The sequence below is a fragment of the Corvus cornix genome, chromosome 15 (assembly GCF_000738735.6).
Source record: "Corvus cornix cornix isolate S_Up_H32 chromosome 15, ASM73873v5, whole genome shotgun sequence".
NCBI classification, from domain to species: Eukaryota; Metazoa; Chordata; class Aves; order Passeriformes; family Corvidae; genus Corvus; species Corvus cornix.
This window is the reverse complement of record NC_046345.1, coordinates 9,596,443-9,620,277: the sequence shown is the minus strand read 5'-3', so window position 1 is coordinate 9,620,277 and position 23,835 is coordinate 9,596,443. Positions and strand designations below refer to the sequence as shown.

General features: G+C 44.9%; 1 protein-coding gene across 2 annotated transcripts in view; it reads left to right on the top strand.

The window, feature by feature from the left end:
* BCR (BCR activator of RhoGEF and GTPase) overlaps positions 1-23,017 on the top strand; it is a 95,188-nt gene extending 72,171 nt beyond the window's left edge. For both annotated transcript variants that reach the window (XM_039560979.1, XM_019285260.3), the window contains 15 exons: positions 1,071-1,192; positions 2,431-2,599; positions 3,921-4,040; positions 4,969-5,044; positions 5,628-5,732; positions 6,331-6,405; positions 6,984-7,081; positions 7,750-7,881; positions 14,935-14,994; positions 15,128-15,237; positions 16,065-16,204; positions 17,625-17,759; positions 18,358-18,463; positions 19,265-19,427; positions 20,145-23,017. In XM_039560979.1, the coding sequence (XP_039416913.1) occupies positions 1,071-1,192; positions 2,431-2,599; positions 3,921-4,040; positions 4,969-5,044; positions 5,628-5,732; positions 6,331-6,405; positions 6,984-7,081; positions 7,750-7,881; positions 14,935-14,994; positions 15,128-15,237; positions 16,065-16,204; positions 17,625-17,759; positions 18,358-18,463; positions 19,265-19,427; positions 20,145-20,234 (1,701 nt within the window). In that variant the 3' untranslated portion in view covers positions 20,235-23,017. The remainder of the gene's footprint in view (positions 1-1,070; positions 1,193-2,430; positions 2,600-3,920; positions 4,041-4,968; positions 5,045-5,627; positions 5,733-6,330; positions 6,406-6,983; positions 7,082-7,749; positions 7,882-14,934; positions 14,995-15,127; positions 15,238-16,064; positions 16,205-17,624; positions 17,760-18,357; positions 18,464-19,264; positions 19,428-20,144) is intronic.
* Positions 23,018-23,835: the final 818 nt, after the last annotated feature.

Below are 23,835 nucleotides of genomic sequence, written 5' to 3'. Positions count from 1 at the left end.
ATATTGGTGGAAATAAACTTTGCCCAGAGCTGAATGCCTTGCCTTCTGTTTGAAAATCTGTGGGAGGTATCTATTCCAGGTGTGCACTGAGTCCTGCTGATTCTGACAGCACAGTGGAGGACCTGAGCATGGAGCAGGGCATGAAACTCGTGTCATGGTCACTGAAATGAGCACACAGCCACCTGTCTAAGCGCCTACATTCCAGCCTTTTGGTCTTTCGACTATGGAGTCATTCATCCCCCCTGCCTCCCCCATAAGGGAACTAGGAAAGCAGTGTTTCTGCCTACCGATATGTGCGCCTTCTTTAGGAGGCTGTAAAACTCCCTGGAACTAGAAACACGATTAAAGGCGTCAGAGTTGTGCAGCTTCTTTGCATCTTCTAGGTTTGGGGAATCTTTATATGGTATATAAAGAAGATTTCAATAGGCACATGGTGAGGGTAGATCCAGATGGTCCTTTTAAAGCACAGACTGATAAGGGACTCCTGAGAAGTTTGCCAGATACACGTGTTCAGGAATTATCCCTTAACAGCACTTGTAATGAAGGAGCAGCAATGGCATTCAGCTGTTAATGTTGACAAAGTCGTTATGGGAATGGGAGAGGAGGGGGTCGAGGAGAGTTTTGCTATCCCTGCTGGGGTGGCTGAGGCTGATGCTGGGAAGTGACTCTGGGAGAAGTGACTCTGGAAGAAGCGGTGTTTGCTGCTCTCTGCTGGCTTGGGAGGGGACGATCCGCTGGCAGGGATTCAGGGATTCTGGTACGAAGGAGCTGGGCAGTGACTCACAGCAAACTGCACTTGGGTTCAGGAACAGGTGATGGAGAGAAGCCCGAAGTCTGACCCAATACCAGGCAGGGGAGAAGATGCATGGCTCTTTCTGTCTCTGGGAGAGAGGGCTGCAGCAGGGAGCAGAGTTGACAGCAAGGAGTATTTAGTAGGCTTTTTAAATTTTCTGAATTAGACAGATTTACTGAATTTGCTCTGGTAGGAGTCATGTCTAAGGACTGTGCTGCCCTAGTGCCACATGTGGAGCTCATATTGCACTGAAACATTTTCCCTGTTTTTTTCCCAGCACCGGCAGCTGCTGAAGGACAGTTTCATGGTGGAGCTGGTGGAGGGGGCTCGCAAGCTACGTCATGTCTTTCTTTTTACTGATCTCTTCCTGTGTGCCAAGCTCAAGAAGCAGATAGGAGGGTGAGAGTTTCCTTTTGGACTTCGTGCTTTGCACCTCAGCTGCAACAGAACCCTGGGTTTGGCCTGCAGTTTTAGTTGCATATGGATGGACCAGACCTGGGTAACCATAATCCACAAGATGTAGTTAGACAAGAAATGATTGGCAAGCTGGGAATGTTTACTGTATGAGATCCTGTCTAAGTCCTGACCCCTCAGGAAAGGTTAATTTCTCCCATCCATGCCCTGAACCTACCTAGGAGAGCAGGATATGCTGTAGCTGCTGGTATTCTGGACAAATGTCATTCATTTTTCTACTTCCCCTTTCTTTTAATAGGTGACATTCTTCACTTTCTTTTGTGACTGAGGTTGTTAATTTTGGCTTTGCAGCTACAGCCTGTTAACAGTTTTACAGAAAAATGGTAAAGGTGCAGTAAACAGACTATGTGTCAACCCTAAAGTGCAGCTAAAAAGCAGTTTTGTTGGCATTTTTCACAAGTGAGGGGGGAGGAACCATTACCAATGTACTTGCCTCAAATAGGGCTTTTCTTCATTTGGTAAATGTTCTTCTTGGGGAGACCTCACTCAGCTTATTGCCCTTCTCAAGCAAAAAGTTATGCTTGCCCTTTTCAAAGCACGTGCTAGTGAGGAATGAATCTTCAAAGGGGTGGGACATTCCCAAGAGTGGATGTTCCTGACAGTAGAAATGAAGAGGGAATAAATTACATTAAACATTTAAAAAGGGAGCTGCTTATCCTGGTGAAATCCCTGGAGAATGGCAGCTGTGAGCTGTAGTTTCTCTCCCCAGTTGGATTACACAGAGGTTTATATCCATTGGCTCACCTGCCCCACCTTGGCCCCAGCTTAGGCAGGAGAGACCCAGGTTCAGATCCCAGGGGGCCACCAGGTCACAGGTGTGGCACAGCTTTAGAACTTTGCAACACCAGGGGCTTTGAAGAGAGAGCACACAAGACTGAAATTGTCTGCAGGAGATGGATGTGGTTCCTTAGGATGAAAAGAACTAGATAACAAAATAAGTTGCCTTGTTATATGCTGTGCTGGCTACTGGCCCTGCTAGTCTGTCTTGCTGAAAAGCAGCCTTTTGTCAAGACTTTCTCCATATGGGAATGACAGTAAAGTTGGGCCAGTATCTGTATGTTATGCACTATAGCAGGGAAGGACTTGTGGGAAGGAGTGGGTGTTGTCAAACCAAGTGGGTGTTTACCAGTAATAGTAAAATGTTTGGACCTTCTGCCTTTCAGAAAAAGCCAACAGTATGACTGCAAATGGTACATCCCACTCACTGACCTCAGTTTCCAAATGGTGGATGAGTCTGAGGCAGTGCCCAATATCCCATTGGTACCTGATGAGGAACTGGATGCCATGAAGATCAAGATATCCCAGATCAAGAATGACATCCAGCGGGAAAAGGTAAAGGAGTTGAGCACTCCGAGGCAATGCAGACTCAGTGTCTGTGCTCAGATGAGGTGCTGGTGGCAGCAGCTCTCCCAGGGCTGCACAGTGTGGGGAGCCAAGCTGCAACAGACCATTCAGCAGGGGCTTGTGATAGCCAGGTGCTTCGCTCATGCTAGTGCACAGCCTGGGTGATGCTGCCCTTTGAGGAGGCACAGATAAAAAGACCCTGTAGTTGTACCCAGCAGCTCCTCTACTCAGCAAAACCACCTATGAGCATCAAAGTGGAGGGCAGGGATCTTATGCTGAAGACATGAGAAGGACTGGAAGTGTTACTTGCCAATTTCTGGCTGTTGAATTATGATCCTGCCAGTGATTTTGATCAGAAGCCATTTACTCTTGAATTTTAGCAGGCTCAGTTATGCCTTTAAAGCTTTTTCCTACTTCACAGATGTCAAAGCACCAGCAAATATATGGAAAACAGCAATTATGCTGACTGGACAGTCTGACATGGACATAGTGTCTCTGGCCCAGGCTTCTCTTTGCTTGCAAGACATGTTTTCTGAGAGTTGTTAGATCACAAAGCTTCCTGGACCCTAAAAGAGAAATAAGAGTTTGAACACTGGTGATGTGTAGAGCAGGATATGAGTAACATGGATGTGCTGTGAGAAGATTATTCCCCACGCTTCCAAAGAATACGCTTCTGCCTCTTGGTCCTGGCTGGCTTTTAAAGAGGGCTTCCTGGAAAAAGTAAGGTATTAGGAAGAACACTTTGTGGAAGCCTTTTACGCACCAGCTGCAGGTGTCTAAGACATGTGCTTTGGTGCATCAGTGCTAAACAATACACATGGCTGGGTTTGGGACTGGATTTTATCCAGGAAAAACTGTATTTTTATTGGACCTCTGATGAAAATGGATCAATGGGTGGTGAGTAGGAGTGTTCTGGGCGGCTTCTAGAGAAGTTCCTTAGAGTCTTCTTAGTTAAGAACACTTGGAGGACCTGGCAGTGATATGGCTGCTCAGTGACATGATGCTACTGCAGCCTCTGGAACAGAAAATACAGGTTACAGCTGGGACAGTGGCCACACACCTCTGCATTTCAGCTGGGACAGCTGGAATCAAGAAACAGAGCCCAGTCCAAGTGGAGATTCTGCAAGTAACACCTTTCTGAGCAGCTGGGAGCCCTGTGGATCCTGTTGACAGCATTTCTTCTACTCTGGGGCCATTTACCTACTCACAGGGTAGAGACGGTGGTTTTCAAAATGGTGGTTAATCTAAATGGGGGCAGATTTGGAGTGTAACACGTGTCCTCTGTCTCCCTCTCTCCCACACCCTTCAGAGGGCCAATAAAGGCAGCAAGGTCATTGAGAGGTTGAAAAAGAAGCTGTCGGAGCAGGAATCCCTCCTACTACTGATGTCTCCCAACATGGCCTTCCGGGTACACAATCGCAACGGCAAGGTGAGAGCACACCCTGTCACCCTCAGGGGCCAGAGATCAGGGGCTTGTGTCTGTGACTGTACATGCTCCTGCACAGGGAGGGCTTTGTGTCCTCTGCTGTGTCCTCAAAGCACTTTGCAAGCAGCAGACACCTCACCCTTGCTGTGCCCAAGGTTATGATGGCATCCTATAAGGCTGTGACTAATTTGCATACAAGACTGGCATTTAAGAAATAACCATAGAAATGAATCCCCTATCTCAGCACCAGTCCTGGTGGAGCAGTAGGAACATTCATCTTCATCCAAGATCCAGCTCTGCAGCAGCTGCCTTCTAAATTGCCCTGTGACTTCAAGGCTTGGCACACTCAGGGCAGTGTCCTCAGGGCTGCAGCTGCCCCTGCCAGGGTCGTCCTCTGTCAGGGGTGTTCCCTGCTATGGCAGTGCTGTAACCTCTCACCGTGGCCTTTCCATGCACATGGCAAAGGAGTCTGATAAGGTTGTGTTGCTGCTCAGTGAAAATCCTTGAGCTGGTCACTGCTTCCTGACTGTCACTGCTTCATCAGTGTCTAGGCCTGTGCTGGAGGCTTCTGGCATTCCTGGTGCAACTGAATTCCGGTTGTGAGGAATAGCACAAGCTGCCATGGGAGCTGATGCAGGGCCACAACTGCCCTTGGCAGGGTGGGGCTCTGTTAGCTCTGACTGTCTGTGTTGGTGCCACGGGCACATCGCCAGAGCCCTGCCTGCCCTGACAGAGATGTGATGCAGGACAAGTGCTATACATATATACACAAGCAGAACAGTGTATCCAGCAATTTGCACTGGAGGACGGTGGGAGCAGGCAGGCCCAGCCCACAGTGGTGCATCAGACTAATGCATATTTTTATATTCTTCTGTCTCCTATATTCTATTCTGTTTTCTTATATTCTATTTTCTTCCATGTTCCTGGGTAGAGTTACACATTCCTCATTTCATCAGACTATGAAAGGGCGGAGTGGAGGGAGAATATCCGGGAGCAGCAGAAGAAATGTGAGTATCCCTCAGCTGTCATTGGTACAAATACTGTGATCTTAATGGAGCAGAGGTCCAGAGGATAAGGTGTGGGACAGGCTTCCCTGCCAAAACAGAGATCTGCGTTGAAATCCACAGTGCAATATGGATGTCTCCTGTCTGAGGCTGTTTGGGGAACTTCTGGCTGCAGCAACATGGGAGGAATGTGTAGAGAGAGCACTTAGTAAGTAAATGTGTGTAGAGATTTTCCCATTTACCCTAGAGATCAGAGCTCAGTGCAGTTCCAGGGAGAGGGAAGAACCGCACCCTTTTACCTGTCTCCATTCAAAAGAAACCTACTTTTTTGGCATGGTGTTCTTGGCTTTGCAAGGAACTAAGAGCCCCTCTATTTCCTGTGAACCATCCTGAGACTTTACTTGGAAGAGGAAAGAAGTATGCCCCCAGTAGAGCTGGGCTGCAGCAGCAATACCGCCCTGAGCACCCCGGTGCTGCCACTGAGCAGTGCCCAGGGAGCACTATCCTATGTGTCCCAGGATGAGGGGTAATGCATCCAGCCTCTCCTTGGAATTTTAACTCCTCTCTCTTTCAATCTCCATGGCAGGCTTTAAAAGCTTCTCTCTCACATCGGTGGAGCTCCAGATGCTAACAAATTCCTGTGTGAAGCTTCAGACAGTCCACAACATTCCCCTCACTATCAATAAGGAAGGTAAGATTTTTGGGTTTTGCTTTCACATGGTGCAGCTGCAGTGAAACTCTCCCCCTGCCTGATTTTGTGCTTTCCCCTGGAACTGCTCTTGCTGTTCCCTTTTGCTACGGGTTGCAAGCATCCTCCAGTATACATTAATCAACTATTACACGGTCCTTTCATGCAGCTGTTGTGCAAGGTTTAAGAGTGCCTGGTGGAGTCCTAGCCCGGGACAGCTTTGAGCTATGTCTGAGAATCCTTTGGAACAACACTAGTTGGCCAAAATTGTGTCAGGGACTATCCTAAATTACTGCTTAATCTGCTAGTGTAGACATAACCTCTATAATTTACTTTTTCTCCTTGGAATTTCTTCCATGCTGTCTTGCTGATGCTAGAACTGTCACTGTAAAAGCCCCCCAGTGCCAGAAGGTATTACAGGTGCCACTGACAACGACTATGGAACGGTCTCCTCTCTTGCTGAACCGGCTGTTAACGTGCTCCTGCCATCCTTGGGGACCGTTCACCCTCTGCTCATTAACCTGTGTAATATCAGTTTCATCACTCTTTCACTCTTGGCTCCACTCTGAATGTAACAAAATTCCTTGGATCTTTTGTACAGATGACGAGTCCCCAGGTCTCTATGGATTCCTGAACGTCATTGTCCATTCTGCCACGGGATTCAAGCAAAGCTCAAGTGAGTTATAGTTCTGTGACACACAAAAGGTACTGATAGGGGTTGGATAAGCCACGTGCTGGGACAGCTGGGCGTGGATTGCAGCATCTGTGATGATGGTGAAGAGGAAAGGTGTTTTGGGGAACTGGAAGTTCCCACTCTTAACTCCGAAAAAGATCACCATAAAGGATCAAGCACACAGCACTTATTTTTAGGCCTAGTCTGTTTGAAGTTTTAAGCAGTGTTTTCTGATTACCCAGCTGTTCTAGAAACAATTCAGGCCTTACCCTGAATTCTTTCAGCTGTATTTTGTTTTGCAATGAAAGAATGGAGAGTGTTCTCTGACATCCAGATTTTTTGTTGTGAAGAAAGTGGTGTTAAAATTCAGGGGAATGAGTTGACAGAAGGATCAAAAAAGGTGACAGAGCTTCTTAAGGACAGCTGGGCTGATCAAGGTGATGAGATTTGTATTGGGATGGTGTTACTGGTACTAGTACAGAGATGATGGAAATGAAGACACCCTGTGCCCAAGTGATTAATGCAAGTTAGGAGATTCTAGCTATTACTTAAAAGTTTTTGTCCCTGTCTCCCCTCCTCAGATTTGTACTGCACGTTAGAGGTGGATTCTTTTGGGTATTTTGTGAACAAGGCCAAAACTAGAGTTTACAGAGACACCACAGAGCCTAACTGGAATGAGGTAGGTTTGATCTTTCTGGATATGACTTGTTCCATGTGCCAAACATCAATGCATGATGGGCAGAAGACCTGCCAGTGGAAGAGCTTGCTGCATGCTCAGCATTTGTGCTGTGTATGCTGCTTTTCAAAAAACACTTTTCTGCCAGGTTCATTTGGCTGTCAGGGCTTGCATATTTTCTCTTGATTAGCGGTAGTTAAACAAACAATTTGATACAAATGAGTCTTGTCCAGTATTTAATCTTTCAAACAGATGCATGCTTGATAATTTTTTTAAAAACACAAGTAAAAAATGTGTTGAAGGAGATGGTTTTGTTTATTGAGAGGGGGAAGAATTAGCTATAGACATTTTGCCTGTTTACAGCCAGCTCAGACCTGCCGCTGAGCAAAATTTCTTACAAGGAAGGTGAGCAAATTTGTGTCTTTGAATAATGCTTTGCTGAGACCTTTGAAACCTGACTAACGAGTGAACCATCTTAGTGTCCGATTTGACCACCTTATAGATACAAATACAACTACAGCTTATTTCTAGACCAATTCCAGTATGGAGGAGGTTTTGGCCAGTCCTTAAGTTCTCTTCTGATGAGTATTAAGGAGACTGTATTGATTATTCTGAGACTGGTGTCCTGCTGTGATGCAGCCATTACTCTTTCCTTTCCTGGTGCCCTGCAGGAGTTCGAAATTGAGCTGGAGGGCTCACAGACACTGCGGATTCTGTGCTATGAAAAGTGCTACAACAAAACCAAGCTCACCAAAGAGGATGGAGAGAGCACAGATCGCATAATGGGGAAAGGACAGATCCAGGTAAAACTGCTCAGCTCATTCCTGATACCCTTACAGCAGAACATCACAGGACTTTTGAATCTTGGAGTTCACTGCAGAGGTTTTTTTCTGCCTTCTGATTGTCTCAGCATTGAAGATTTTTCCCTCAGATTGTGAGGTACACAGGGTGATTCACAGGCAGGAAATCAGCAGCTTTGTCCCTCTTGCTTTGTGCCATGTGCCTACTTCAGCACCCTTATGGAATAGCTGCTTGTTTTGATCTCTCATTTGCCCACTAACTTCAAAACTTCTAGACCAGTGTGTAGGAACTGCACTGCCCCTGGGCCCTGGGCACTGTTGAGGATGCTCCACTTGTGACAGGAGGACGCAAGAATATAGTGTCTGCTCTGTAAGTCATGTGCAGAAGGGCTGCCATCTGTGCATGCTGGAAGTTGATGGATGTGTTGGCCAGGCCCTGGGACAGCCTGACTGTTGTCGTGACTGCCATGTCCAGAGTGTGGTGTCCATGGCAGCAGGCAGCATCCGAGGAACATTTCCACTGCTGAGAATTGGCCTGGGACACTTTGTGTGGCAGATTTGTAATACAGTAGGGGAGGTGATGATTCCAAAGAGCTGCTGCTTATGGGGGGCTGCTGTGTGATAGAGCACTAAAGCTGGATGTAGGAGAAATCAGGCCATCTGTGGAGGAAAACATGGGGAACATATGTCCCCCATCTTGTTCCAGTTTGTTGCGCTGTCTGTCCACAACTTTAGGAGGGTGTTTAAATGCCTGCTCTGAGAACACATCCTTTGTGTTGGAGTGGCTGTTGAACAGAACAGAGACCTTGCCCAGATACCTTTTCCTTTCTGGCATGTTTAAAGACCTCACCGGTTCCCCTCCATTTACGTCTGGCTGTCCGTCTCCCCATGGATGACAGCTTCCCCTGGCACTGGAGCGATGGTCACGCAGGCCAAGGCCATTTGTGGGATTGCAGAAGCAGCTTGGGGTGAGGGTGGCCTGTGTGATCACATCCCACCTTTGCTATGGCAGGGTTCATTGACTAAATGACTTTGATCAGGCCTCTTCCTTCCCTCCCTCCTGTTTTCAGGGAGAGCTTTTGTCTCAAATGCATGGTGGAATTTGGAAGGGAATGCGTGTGCAGATCAATAAATGCCAGCACAGGGTGTCTCCTCTGTGTGTGTGTCTCGGCTGACAGAAATCCCTATGTCCCTTCTGCTAACAAAGGCTGTTTTCCACGGAGCTGAGCAACTACAAAAGAGCAAGTTTTCAGCCCTGAGATCCCCTGGAGATTTGTGTGCTCATAACAGAGAACCCTGAAATCACTGACCCGCTAAATTCTACAAATATTTTACATAGAATGATTAAAAAAAAAATGAATTAAATTTTTAGCAATTTGTTTCCTTCTCTCAGGATTGGGCATTTTTATGCACAGGAATTGTATATTCTGTAAATATATTTTGTACTTTAGTAAGTAAAAATACTCTTTGGTGGCAATTGAATATTAATTGCATCTTGATTCTTTTAGAGAAACCTAAACAGCAGGAAAGTTTAAAAAAGAAAAAATCAATTAAAATGTTTTTAATTAATGTACAAATGTTGCATTCTGTTGTATCATAAAAGGCACATGCAAAAGTTCTGTTGCTTTCTGTAAATCCCCTTTGCAATTTATAAAGATACTTGATGAACTACCAGAAAAACCTCTTAGTTCTCAGTGATTTCTATCCCATCACAAATTTTAAACACTTTTGAATCAAAGAGAAGTCATATGACAGTCTGGTAAGATTTTGGATTGATAAAGATTATTAAATGTTTTGATTTTGGTTTAGTTCTATTTTTGAAGTAAACACCATTTCTCTATTAAGAAACAGTAATAATGCAGCAACAAAATCTGATTATAGTCTGCGGCTGAAGGTTGGCTGTCTTCTCCCAGGTGCTTTTGTATCAAATTTTGTTTACCTTAGAGTTTGTAGTTTATCCTGGGCTTTCTGATTTCTTGTTGTTGTTGTTGTACTGTCATTATTCAGCCCAAGTCTGTCTGTCTAAAGGCAAGGTCTGTGAAGTTGGATGAGGATTTTTGTTTCATAAATTCCCTTTAGTTAAAAGCTCTGGGAACGTGAAGAGTCGTGCCTGCATCCTCCTGATGATAAAAGCAGAGAAATTTCTCTGTTGGCTAAATTGCAGTGTATTGTTAAGCCATGTATTATTGTAAATATGCAACTTCCCACTACTGGGAATTATGACTCACCAAATTCTGAGCCTCAGTGATGAAGACAATCAAGGAGACGAGGACTGTTTTGGCTGTGAAAATGTTTATTAAATCTCTCTGTTACATTATGGCAGTGAAGGAAGGAAGGAAGGCTGGAAATTGGTCCGTGTAGTCACAAGTTTCCAGGAATGAGCAGCAATTTTAATAGCTCCCATTGCTCATACTTTCTTTTCCTATGGAATATTTTGTTTGCCTGTCTTTATAGCCAGATGCAAGAGCTGCTTCTTTCCTGCCAGTCTCCAAGTTTTTTATCTCTGAAACATAAACCCATGAGGTTTTAATGTGGGAGAACCTCCTGTAAATGTAGAAGTGAAGTCCTCACCAGACCTGGGCACAGCAGTGCTGGGTGTGCAGTGTTGAACTGACTGGCACACATGGCTGGGGGCTTCTGGTGCACCTCGGGCATGAGAAATACTGTTCCTGGGTACACTGTGAAACTGAAATTATTGGGGGAGTTGGAGGAGGAAGGAATGGACATCACCTGATAGGAGGAAATGTGAGGCTTAGTTCAGACGTGGGCATAAGCTCCTCTGTGAGCACCCCGGGCTTTTCTTTCTGTTGTTACCTTTCAGTCCATCTTTGGTATTTGGGCTGGCCCTTTGGCTCCTTGAAGTTTGCACTTCACGTGGCAGACACATCCCCATGTTTGGAGTGTAGCAGCCTTTTGTCTGGCGTTGAGACTGTACCTAAGTGGGCACATTTGTCAGCAGGACCAACCTCTCTGCCTTGGGAACAGACTGCGTGAGTGAAGTGATAGTTCACCCTGTGATCCGGCTCCTCCCACTGGTGCCTCCTAGAAATGCCGTTTCCTTTGTTTTCTTTTTCTGCATGATCAGCTCAAGCTAAATATTTCCTTCTCCCTCACAGCAGTGCTGGAAAATCAGGGAGGATGTGACCTTAGATCACTCATTCTGTGGCGCAGCACCATTCCTCTGTTGCCTTGCAAAACAATCACTCTTATCTTAATTATCTGGGATGTCTCATAGCAGTGCCCATGGCTATTTCAGGCATTAAGTTGTTTTCCATGTAAACCAGATTGTCCCATGCTGTACGTCCCAAGTGTCAGCTTGGAAACCTTCTACTCACTCAAGCTTGTTTAAGCAGTTTGCTGAAGCAGAACATTGTCCCAGCAATGAAAATAGGGGGGAAATGAAGAAGGCAATGGGTCATGGCTGAAGGGTGATGGTGGGAAAGATTAACCTGTCAGTGGGGAGCTGTGAGAAGAATGGGGTTATGGCAGGACTGGGAGTTTCCAGCAGCAGTGAGACTCTTGACAACATGTATGTCACATCAGTTACAATTCAAAACTGATGGAGTGTAAAGTTGCCTGGGAAACTTAATAAAGGGAAGAAGTAATGTGAATGAATGTATAAAACACACTAACCTTAATGTTCCTCGGTCCTGCCTCTTTCATTTCCACTGTGGCTTCTTTGTTTTTCCCTCCTTCTGCATGTTTTCTTTTCTCTCTGGGGAAAAAGAAATCATGATCAAGCTCTCTGTAGTGGTTTCCTAGGGCAGAGCACAGACGCCCTTCCTAGTGCCTGGCTTGCATTTGCCAGAGCAGCATCCCCAGTTTGCCTTTTTCAAGGTTCTCACCACTCTGCTGTGCGCTCTCAGACTTTCCTAACTGCTGTGCCCTGTCTGAATTGAGTGCTGAGCTGCTGCAAGGGCCAGAGACCTGCACTCAGATACCCCTGTGGTGCTGAGCTGCTTGGTTCTGTTGTGTTTTGGGCAGGATACAGAGAGGTATTGGCTTGATCCATTAGTGAATTTGGGGCTGTAGCTTGCCACTGCAAATATCAAAGGCCACAAGGGGACTGGAGGAAGCAGCAAACAGGCAGAGTGGTTGGTTTGTATTTTCCTGTTCAGCATGAGCTTTTGGTGGGGACTGTGCAAACAAGCCCATGCGATACAGTCTGTGAGGGTTTTAGCAGGTCTGTCCTATTTGTACGGGCATGGAAACAACACAGTGGCTCTGTTTCAATGGAGATGGGGCAGGTCACTAAAACCAAGCAACTCTTTGGAGGAACTGCTAGAGGAGCAGTAAATTCTACTGTCAAGTGCAGAGGCAGCAATTGCACACTGCCTCCCCTGCTTGAGCTGGCACAACTTGCTCGGAGCTGCCTCCCTTTGGCATGCTGGCTGTGGATTGCATTCTTCTACTTGGTGTTCCTTCTTTCAGGTCACTGATCTCCAAATCAGGCCAGAAGACAGCATGGCCCCATTTGTCCTCTGTGCTGGAGCATCACTCTTGCTAACTCATTGTCCTCAGTGTGCTCTCTCCCTGCCTGCTCCAGCTGCCCTTTCCCTCTGTTGCTCTTGCTGGCCTCAGAAGGTCAGTCATCAGTTGGGGTCAGGACTGAAGCTTGATGGAAGTCTCAATGACAGTTCTTGGTTTCCTGTTGACTCTGTTATGTCCTATTGTGACTTACCAGACTTAGACTTGATCTTCCTGTCTCACTCAGTGTTGCTGAGAGTTTATTCAAGCTTTGCTCTTTTAATTGCTTCCATCATTTTGCTTTGTTATTTAAAAAGCACCTTGGAGGAGTTGGGGTTTGGTTTTTTTTTTTTTCCTTAATTGCTGTTGTTATTGCCAGTGATTTATGCAGGGTTGGCTGGGTCAGCCAGCCCTGATGCCTGTTCTCCCTGGCTGCCCCCACTCAGTACAAGGCATTCTCCAGCAGGGTCCTGCCAGCTCTGCAGCGGAGTTTGGAAACAAGGGAGCAAGAGGCAGCAGCAGGTACATGGAGGTTTACTCGCAGTCCTGGCTCAGCCCCAGCAGGTACCCAGCAAGGAAAAGTCTCAGTGAGCTCTCAGCTCCAGGAAGGAGAAGTCTTTGCAAGTTCTCGGCTCCAGCACTCTGCTTCTGCTTGTCCTTTGCAGCAGTGTGAAAGTCACTCTTGAGACAGAGCAGGGTGGTGTTTGGCTCAAATTTTTTAACAGCTATTGACATTCTTTTGTTTTGTGCAGTGGTGGGAATTCCCTGGTCGCTACTGAGACATACTCAGCAATACCTGTTAGCTTAAATAAGCTGTAACTGGATTCTGCTGGACTCCTCCTTTAAAGTTTTTGGCAAATATTCAAACCCTCTTTCCTCTTTAGTCTTAAGCTGTCTCTCCCTGCTATAAATAATACACTCAGTGACTCCATTCTAAAAGTGTATGAAAAACTGGTTCCCAGCAAGAGGATTGTCTGTTACTGTGTCCATCAGCAGGGCCATTTTGGCAGCTTAACCAGATGACTCTTTAGAGCTGGAGATCAAGCTTTCAGGAATACTCAATTTCATGGTTGCTCCTCATAGGAAACCAGACACTTCAGAAGTGGTTTCCTCTTGATTCTGGGAAAGAATGCAGTTGTTGAAAGAAACCAAACTTCCAGCACGGAAGTTCAGGGTAGAACAACCTAGAAACTGGCCAGCTCGTAGGGCCCTTGGCCAGCCCTGCAGGCGGGGGCGGATCTTTTCTGCTGGAGTTAAAAGCGAACCCCCTTGGCGAGCAGTCCTGTGTGCAGGGTCACTGAGGCACTGAAGCCAAGTACTGCTGCCCATTGGCCTTCTGGACCTTTGCACAGTCCCAAAATGTGGGAGCTGCAGGTTACTGACTATTCCTTACAAGGGCTCTTCAGGAATTTCTGCCGGAGTTGCACCTATAGGAGCCGGTCCAATTCGACAGGGAAGCATGTGTGTGCCAGCAGCATCCCGCTGTGGGCTCATGTCCGTAACAGAGCGCGCAGGGATAAGGTTGGCCTCGTTTGTTCTGTTGCTGCCTGGGGTCTCTGCAGTGGGAGGAACTTCACTCTCTGCTGCTTGTCTTTCTTTGGGGAGTGGGGAAGGGTATGGGGGGGCTTGTCTCTGTAGCTGTCAGCAGCATTGGATTGCTCTGTTGATGATCTGACTGTGACCGTGACCGTGTCTAAGCTTTCCCAGAATTTCCTGCAGCTGCCATTGTTCCAGCATTTCCCTCCCCTGCCAGAGCTCTCTGGCCCTGCACGGGGCTCTGTGAGAGGGGGGAGCTGTGCTGCAAAGCAGCTCTGGCTATGACTGTTTGTTTGCTGACAGCAGCAAACTCAAAACAGGTTTGCTGCAGGTGCCTCCTCCTGGTCTTACTGTGCCTTTGTGTTGAAGAGCCAAGTGTTACAAAGCTGTCTCAGGAGGCACTGAATTCTCGCTTTGGCTGGTTCCGATGGCTGATCAAGTCCCCAGGCAGACAGCTCTTCCTCTCTTGCCAGTCTACCTGGAGCTGAGTGCCACTCCTCAGGCATTTGGATGTGTTTGGGCTCTCCCAGGCAGTACTGGAATTGCTGGGTGATGTTTTAGCACTTGAGTCAGCTGCTCCCCAGCTCACAACTGTCCACTCAAGAGATCAAGCAAAGCTGCAAATGAGAGATTGGAACTTGTTATTGTTTAATGAGTTCTTGCAATAGCAGGGCCTGGTGGTCTTCCCGCCTCTGTGCTCAAATAGAAATTAAAAGGAAGAGGCTGGTTGAAGGAGGACAACTTTCCAGGATTTCTCAGCCGATTCAAACATTGATTGTGCTCCCTGAGGTTGCCTTTATTGTTGAGCTGACACTGCTCACATGTTGCTGGATTTTTCATGTGTATGAAGCCTCATCAGCCCTGTTTAGAGAACTGCACAATATCCAAAACCTGGTTTCCCTGAAACCAGGGAAACCTTGGAGTGTAGGTTTTGCTATGGAAAAGAAATAACAAGGTAAAAGTGATTGTGCTCTGCTCACTTGCAGAGGTCTTCCAGGCTAGCTGTTTTCTCTGAAGTGTGTTCCTAGCTCATGGGTAACTTCTGTTTTCCAGCTGGACCCCCAGGTGCTGCAGGACAAAGATTGGCAGCGCACAGTCATCTCAATGAATGGGGTAAGTGTGGCAAACAGAAATTAGCTCTGCTTCTGTACCTCCTGTGGGCTTCATTTCTTTGCTCTTCATTGCAACATGAAAAAAAAAAAAAAAGGAAATGTTTAAGAAGTCACATCTGTTCTCTTTGGTTCAGGTGGAAGTGAAGCTGTCGGTGAAGTTCACCAGTCGGGAGTTCAGCCTGAAAAGGATGCCGTCCCGCAAGCAGACGGGCGTGTTTGGGGTCAAGATTGCTATTGTCACCAAGTGAGCTGATGGGTCACATTTCTGCCCATTGTGTTTTAGAAGACAGCTGGCCAGTGGGGTGCACCTGCCGGTGTCCTCCTGAGGGATTAGGCAGTTCAGTCAGTCTGCTCCACTAGTCTAGGAGTGTAGATGTGGCTGCAGACAAGAGATGCTTTACAATCTCTGAGCTTCATTTTTTGCAGAGATAAAAACAAATGTGCACACAGGCTGTTTACTGACAGCCTATCACTCCTCTGAATCTAGACATCCTCCTTGCCCTTGCCTTCTCTGTAGTTAGCTGATGTGGTCACAAATTTCCAGAGCCACTGACCAGTGATGTTTCCTTTCCATAATCAAAAATGTTTGAGGTCTTTGGATCCCATTGTATTATTTTAACCCCTGATCCTTTGTCATGAATCATTTGCCAGCAGAAACCTGTTTGTTCTGTTGTATGGTTTGGGAAGCGTGGTATTTCCTCCCCATGGAATTGCATCAGTTTGAAAGCAACAGAGTTACTAAGTATCTGAGGACTGTTTGGGAGTCCTCTGATTACCTGAGCAGAGCCGCAGGCTCTAGGAGCACTGGGACCTGGCCAGGAGCTCAAGTGCTCGGGGAAGCTGCAGAACAGCCAAAGCCAGGCTGAGACAGTCAGAAAACCCTCTCCAGTTTTAAAAGGAGTTTTTCAGCTCAGTCCTGACTGCCTGCTCAGACATCCTACCACTCCATTTTCCAGAAGAAGTTTGCACAGGGAAATAAATGTTGGGGTGCTTGTAGCCGTCCTGGCTGGCTGGGGAACAGGCACTGAGGGCCTGGGCTGAACTCTGAACTCTTCTGTCTGGCTTTCTTAGGAGAGAGAGGTCGAAGGTGCCGTACATTGTACGGCAGTGCGTGGAGGAGATCGAGCGGCGTGGGATGGAGGAGGTGGGGATCTACCGCGTCTCTGGGGTTGCAACCGACATCCAGGCTTTGAAAGCTGCCTTTGATGTCAGTAAGTATTTGTGTCTGATGTTTCCTTTGCTCTGTGAGAACCTGCCTGAGCGCCCTGTCAGGTGGCTGTGCTATTTTTAATCTTATGTTGCCCAAGAAGCGTTAAGAAGTAGAGATTCTCACTCAAGGAAAATAATTTTATCCCTGGCTGCATATTTTATTAATATTCTTCAGCTGCTGACATAACAGAAGGCACACAACAGGATGGATCCTTGCACCAAAGCATGCTTTTTTTTTCTTCCCATGACATCATGGGTTTACCCGCCTTGCCAAATCTCTGTAAATGGCAGACACCTTTCTTGGGGGAAACATCACCAATCAGAAGTCATAATTTTCTCTCTGTTGTGAGGTGTCCAAATTAATAGAAATCCTTAAAATAAAGAACGTTTTGTGAAAACCGATGTTCCTTAGAATTAGTAAGGGTATTCATGAAGCTGGGGTTGGGTGGTCAGGGCTTCTCTTCCTAACTCCATCTGGACTGATGTGCACAGCCTCAGAAAATTAGATCACTTTGAGCAACCCTTGCAAAGCTCTCTTTGATCTTGAGCAGAAAAAGGCTCCTTACTGGTGCTACATTTAAAAGTGTGGCCTGTATGTCCCAAAAGACACCTGAGATCAGGCAGGTGAAACATCTCCAAATTGCTGAGGTACAAAAAGTGAGTTTCTACCCTACTTCCAGCTTCCACATGATGGTCCAAGAACTGTTCAAGCCACATAGGGCCTGTGCCAGACACCCAAATTCACCCTTCCTGCACTTTTCCTTCACTTTTTTAGTGAAATTTCCTTCTTGTGCTTTCTTTTCAATCACCCTAAGCTATCAAAAACCACTGATGAAATAGTGCTCTAGTGCAAGTAAGGGTCTTTCACAGTTTGAAAAACAAGGTTTTTCATTTCTGTTAAATGCTGGCTTACACTGTTTTATGAAAGCAGTGCTGATCAATGCTTAGTTTAGGGAGAGGGGGTGGTTTTGTTGTTCTTAATAGTAAAAAACTGAAGTGTAAGCCCTGAATTGCCTGTGTACTTTAGCTGCAGTCCATGGGGAGTTGAGAATCTCAGAATCTCTTATTCTAAGCTGTTAGAGGCAGGGAGTTGGAATAACAACTGCTGTCAGTAATAAAAGTTGAAATGTGTATAAATACAGTCAAGTGGGGCTTGTTCAGATCCGGCCAGGGTCGCTGGCACAGCACAGCTAGCCCTGGGAGGGTGAGGTTCCCTGGCTTGATGTAAAGCAATGAAGTGTTTGCAATCATTTGTGCAGCACTTCTCAGCTGGAAGGTTGCTCATTTAATCTGGAGAAATGTAAACAGGAAAGCTCCCAGCTATTTGGACAGAGATAAAAGATAAACAGACCCAAAGCAAGGAAAAGAAGGAATGCAAGGCCAGGAGTTCCTTTACCTTGCCTCTGCTCTCCCCTCTTTCAGATAACAAGGATGTGTCAGTGATGATGAGTGAGATGGACGTTAATGCCATTGCAGGCACCCTCAAACTGTACTTCCGGGAGCTGCCGGAACCCCTCTTCACAGACGAGCTGTATCCCAACTTTGCTGAAGGCATTGGTAGGTGCCACACAAGGAACCCTTGATAATGGAAACTCTTCCATAGGAAGCTGCTCTTAAAGCAACATAAACCCCATATTTATAGTGTTGGACAGAAGCCTGGAACAAGTTGTGAGGGGAGTGGAATGGAGCTCAGAATGGAGCGTTGGAATGACATCACCTTGCCACGTGGTGGAATATGGGCACTTGCCATGCTGCTCTGAAAGCTGCAAAAGCCCAGGTTTCTGAAGGATAGGGTCAGGACAGAATGCCAGCCTACCTGCTGGGGCTGTGCACACTGACTGCCCAGGCAGGCTTCAGGGAAGCCCCCTTTGGAGGGAAGGGCAGATATAGACCTCATCTTATCTTGATGCAGAGAAAAACATCAATGATTGAAAGTCTCAAAGTGCTTGAACTGCTTGAGAGAAAAGGATTCTTAATGCATTTGTGAAATAAAGGAACAAGATGCTGTGGGGTATTGATGTGCAACTCTGACCTTCCAGCCTATGATGATGTAATCACAGTCCTTTTGGGACCATCTGTATTGGCTGTTCTGGGACATGGCTCAGTCAGATTCACGCTTGCTGCCTGTGGTGATGTTTCGTTCTCTGTCTTGTAGCACTTTCAGATCCTGTTGCAAAGGAGAGCTGTATGTTGAATCTGTTGCTGTCACTTCCAGAACCCAACCTTGTGACATTCCTTTTCCTTCTGGACCATTTAAAAAGGTAATATGTGGTTCCTTGGGAAATGCATTTAATGTGTAAAGCATCGCTATTTTGAAAAGTGGAGCCTTTTCTTTAAATGCCTGCTGAATCACATAAATGAAGAAGTATTTGCTGATCTGCTGTGAATGCTCATCAGATAATTATTGTCTCATACTCACTTAGTGAGGCAGTAAATCCTGAATTCCATTCCCACTCGTACTGAAAAAGGATTAGAACTGGAGGAAAGGAGTAACAGAAGAGTCAGGGCTTATCTATGGCAAATGCAGATTCCTGCTGCAATGTCACTGAGACTGTACCTGCATCTGGATAAACAGACCAGGAAAGGTTTTTGTATAAACCATGAAGCTTTGGCCATATTTAAGATCGAGGGAGCCCTGTCTCAGAAGGTGTCTGAAATCCAGTATGATCTATTTTTAAAATTCCAGCACTTTGCTTAACTGCAGTTGTCAGTTCCTTTTTTAGTCAAGTCTTTCTGATTTTGTCTATGTCTTTGTAATATGATTGTAACTGGGAAGAAATATTTCCATGCTTTTGCTATTAATGCATTAAGCTGGCTTAATGCTTGCCCAATGTGTTGATTTGCCTAAGTATGTTGTACATGCCAGAGACTGTCCCTGGAGACATGAAAGATCTTGTGATTGAGATTCTGGATTAAAATCCAGGAAATCTGGGCTTTACCTGTGTTTCTGCTGCAGACTTTTCTGCCCTTGGGAAAATTTTTTAAACTTTGTGCCTCAGTTTCTCATTTATAAAACTCAGATGTTTATAAAGGTCTGCCTTGTGCATTGTTTCTTCTCCCAGGGTTGCTGAGAGGGAAAGTGTGAACAAGATGTCCCTGCATAATCTTGCCACTGTCTTTGGACCAACACTGCTCAGACCTTCGGAGAAGGACAGTAAAATCCCTGCTAACCCAACCCAGCCCATCACAATGACTGACAGCTGGTCACTAGAAGTCATGTCCCAGGTAAAATCCTGAATGTGCCATTGCATCTCGTGGAGACACTTTCTGGGAAAGTGCAGTCCTGTGGCAGGCCTGGCTCAGCTATCCCACTGGGTTTTCATGGTAGTTTTTTTAATAAACATAAAACAACTTTTGCCCTCACACAGACATTTTAGACTGACTGTAGCACAGTGTTCCTTCAGGCAGGTCAGTTTGCATCTGTACAAATACAGCTTTTCATGAAGGAATGTCTGTATGTGTGCATCCTGTGTTTGTTTGTGCATGGGAAGTTTTTGGGAAGCTGTGTCCCAGCACCATGCTGCTGGCCTGGGGTAAAAGAATTGGCAGTGTTTCCACAATGCTCCTCGGCATTTAAACCACCTTCACTGATGCACAACAAAATGCTTTGGCCACTGTGGCCTTTGAAGGCGATGCAGAGGGTTGGAGCACAGAGCCTGTGTCACTGGGTCAGACTGGTTTATATGTTCTCTGTTGAGTAATGGCAAATTCTAGATTTAATTTTTTCAGTGCTGGAACACCAGCACCATTGTTCCACCTGGAATCTAAAAAGAGTGTCTCTGAAGCACTGCAAGTTTTACTATTTCTACTGCTGTTATACAGTGTATTAAATCATAGCTGCTAGATGTTCCCTGAGAGAGCTGTATCACCAGCTCTCACATAGCCAGGATGAGAATGAGTTCTTGCAGGGCTTTAGTATTACCTTGTAGTTTCTCTTTCCAGGTTCAAGTTCTTCTGTACTTCCTGCAGCTAGAGACTATCCCTACCCCGGACAGCAAGAGGCAAAGCATTCTCTTTTCCACAGAGGTGTAGGTGCCTGCGGTACCAAGAGGACGCAAACTGCTTTTGGCATAACTCTGTCACTCCTGGGAAAAAGATGACTGGTGTTTCCTCAGACTGGCCTGTTCCTGTGCCAGGGAATTCCAGCCCTCAGAGCTTCTGCTGTTTGTTAACCAGAGACAAGCTGGAGAGAATGGAGAAAAACCTCTCCTTGTGCTGTAGAACCAGAACTAACCGGAGATAGAGCTGTGCGGAATCTCCACTAGAAGGAGCAGTAGACACTTGGATGAATGCGCACGGAGCGTGGCAATTATTCTTGTTGGGATTGTGACAGAAAGTATTCCTCATTTTATGGATTTAATTTATCATAAAGAAACTTCAAGATTTCTACTGGACCACTTGATAGGACACCCCTTTTTGGGTGAGGGGGTGTTAAAGGATATATCACAACTGTGTCTTTAATAACTGCTGTTTTTCAAGTACTGTTCTAGACCACAAAAATAGCATTGCTTTGCAAGAGGAAGGAGAAGAGAAGGGTCTGGGATCTAAAATTCTCTCCACAGAAATTCAAGTCTTGAATATGGTTCTAAGGAAATCAAACAGTTTTACGTACAGCTAGAACTGTTGTCTGGTTGGGGGCTGGGTTTTTTTGGCTCACCCACCCTTTCCCATACAAATGTTTGTACACCCCAGGGAAGGAGATGCCCTGCTCTTGCTTATGTTGCACTTCTGATGGGTTTTGTTGGGTTGAGACAGACTCAATGAAATTAATTAAGTAAATACAGCAAATTAAAGAGAGGCAGGGAGGATAACAGTCAGTGATTCTGTTGTTTGTTTGCTTATAGAAGCAGGGGCAATATTATCCTAATAAATTCCTTAGACCCCACCAAACTTAGTGTAAATTAATTGGGAAGATTGTTAATTCCCAACACTCCAAAGAAAATATGTTATCTCTGCAAAAGTAATTGAAGAATTTGTGGATTAAAAAAAAAAAAAAAAAAAAATCAATGGCTCTCAGTTTGGCTGGCTGCTTACTCCAGACTTTTATCAGAACATCTTTTTTTTGATACTTGAATTTTTGGAGGCTTTGTACGTTGTTTCTACAAGAGTCTTTTTCTGATAGATATAAACACTCTGAAAAAACACCAGAATGTACTTCATGGACAATCTAGCAAGTAGCATGCCTTGTGGATTCTCCAGAAATTCCAACTGTTTTAAATAAGAGCAGTGGAAAAATTTCTGTGGAACTCCATTTAGCAGTACAAAAGGTCTGGCCAAACACCAGTTTTGTATTTCCCTCCCTAAATCACTTGGAGCTACAGGGGTGAAAAGGGCAGCAGTATTTGTCCAGGGAATTGAAACTGCAGAATCTAATTGCTGGTATCCAGAGCCCAGATTCTGGCTCTGAAGCAGTTGTGCCAAACATCCTGCAGGTGGGAGCGATGCCATTTTCCTAAACTATTCCAGCCCCCGCTACTCCTACCCAGTTATGCAGCATCCATTTAATGGCATCTGTCCATCATCATCCCAGTGAGAAGAAAAGTATGGCTGGAAGACAAGGGAAAGAATCGGCACAAAAAGGGAAGGGAGGGAAAGATTTTGAAAGGTTGGTAGGGTCAGGTTGTCGACATCATTTGCAGGGAAATATGACACAGAAAGCGACCCTTCTTTGTGCTGAATTGCACATTTTCTGATGGGTGATCTACAAACTCTCAATTTAAAAAAAGAATTGCAAAGGAGTGTTTCAAGCAAATAGAAAAAATTAAAGGGAAATGATTTTGTAGTCACTGTAATTCTGACTGCTGCAGAATATTAGAAATTATTGTACTGTGAAGTTGCAAAATCAGAAAGGAAAAAATATAAATTTCAATTTTGTGAGTATATCAATATTTTGCATGCTTTGTAAGGATTCTTATAGGAATTTAACATTGCTTTAGTATCCCTCCCTCCTTAGGTCTGGGAGCAAACCTCTTTGTAATGTAATGTACAACTAGAAATTCCTTCTCTCTTGTATGTATTTCCATGACATTCCAACTTCTGAACCCGCAAAAAAGAAAAAAATGTCTGTAGTAGGACGTGCTGTTTGGGGGAGGGAGGGAATGAAGGCAAGGAAACTTGAAGGCTTAATATTTTGATTTTTTAAATTTTTATTTTCATTTTTTGCCTGTTTGAAGGTAAAAATTAGTCACAATCCTGAAAAACATTAACTTGAGCCATGTTGTGCAGAGCAGTAAAACATTCTCTGGGTTTGTTTCTCTGTATTTGTTCTCCCTTTTCCCTAGCAGCTCTACAGCAATCCTTGCACTCCTGCCTGCTCCCACTCTGGGGGCATGGACCTGAGGCAGGAGCATTGCTGATGACTCCATGGAAAAGGGAAAATCTCCAAGCTACACCTGGTGCTGGGTGATAGCCTTTTCCTTTGGTGTTTGGAATCTGTGGCTGCTCCTTGCAGGTTGAAACTGGAAAGCAATACCACAATGACTGTGCCAATTTACTTTTGCCCAAGTTTTAAATTTTTATTTATATAGGAAGTTAGTTTTAATATTAAATTGCTATAGTATGTAACCATGAGAAAATTGCTTTTGCTTTGGTTACTGTGACAGGTTGTTGCTGTCAGTCTCTCATTACAATGCTCAGTTCTAATGTAACATTATCTAACATGCAGGCATGTGGATCAAGGAAAAAAGTTAATTTAACTTAACCCGTTAATTATTTCTGTTAAGTATGAATATGTTTTCCCCAAAGCTGGTAATTTTGGGCTGGAAAAGATAGTGGATTGTATTGCTGATGATGAAATCAGGGACTGATTTGGAATACGAGAATTGATTTCTTGAATTTCCTTTAATTTTGCAATTAAGTTTTTTTCAATAGTCTTATGTTTTCAGAAATTAAGTATTTCCAAAAAGCTTTTATGTTTTTTTCCCCTAGGATGTTGGTTGGGCTTTTTTGTTTGTTTGGAGGTTTTTTTGTGTTTTATTTTTACTTTTTTTTTTTAATAAGCCTTATCATACTTAAACAAAAAGGGAAATGCAAAACTTGGCTGTAGAGAAGGCCTTCCAATTTCTCCTCTTACACATTCCCTTGTGAGTTTTGTCAGAAAACTGAACTCTTTAATTTCTATGTTAAAAGATACAATATAAACAACACAAGAGCAAACTAGCAAAAAGTTACACTTTATGTGTGCACTGGGAGATTTTGCTCCTTCAGTTTCTACTGTTTGGGAGAGACTTTTCTACAAATGTCACTTTCAGGAACCGGAATCTGAAATGTTTAAATTTTCAGCTAAGGAAATTCAGGTGACTAGGATAGTCTGTGTCTCTCCAGACTAAAGAGGGGAATAAGCATCAGTTTCCTGGCATTTAGAAACTACCTTAAAATCCTCGTGGGTTTTTTAACACTGAATAGGTTTTTAAGTAAAATTTTAAAAGGTTAAGCAAATGAAGGGAAAAGTTTTCAAAGATGGAAAAGAAGTAACAGTTACTAGCTCAGAGTCAGCTTTGTGTTTGTGTATGCTTTGTCTGGGAGGGAAGTGTTGGAAACCAAATTGAAATACATCCATTCAAATGCTGCTGGTGTTCTTTATTCTTGCACATTTTTAACAAGTTGAGGTAGTAGCTAAGCTATTTCAGGCTGT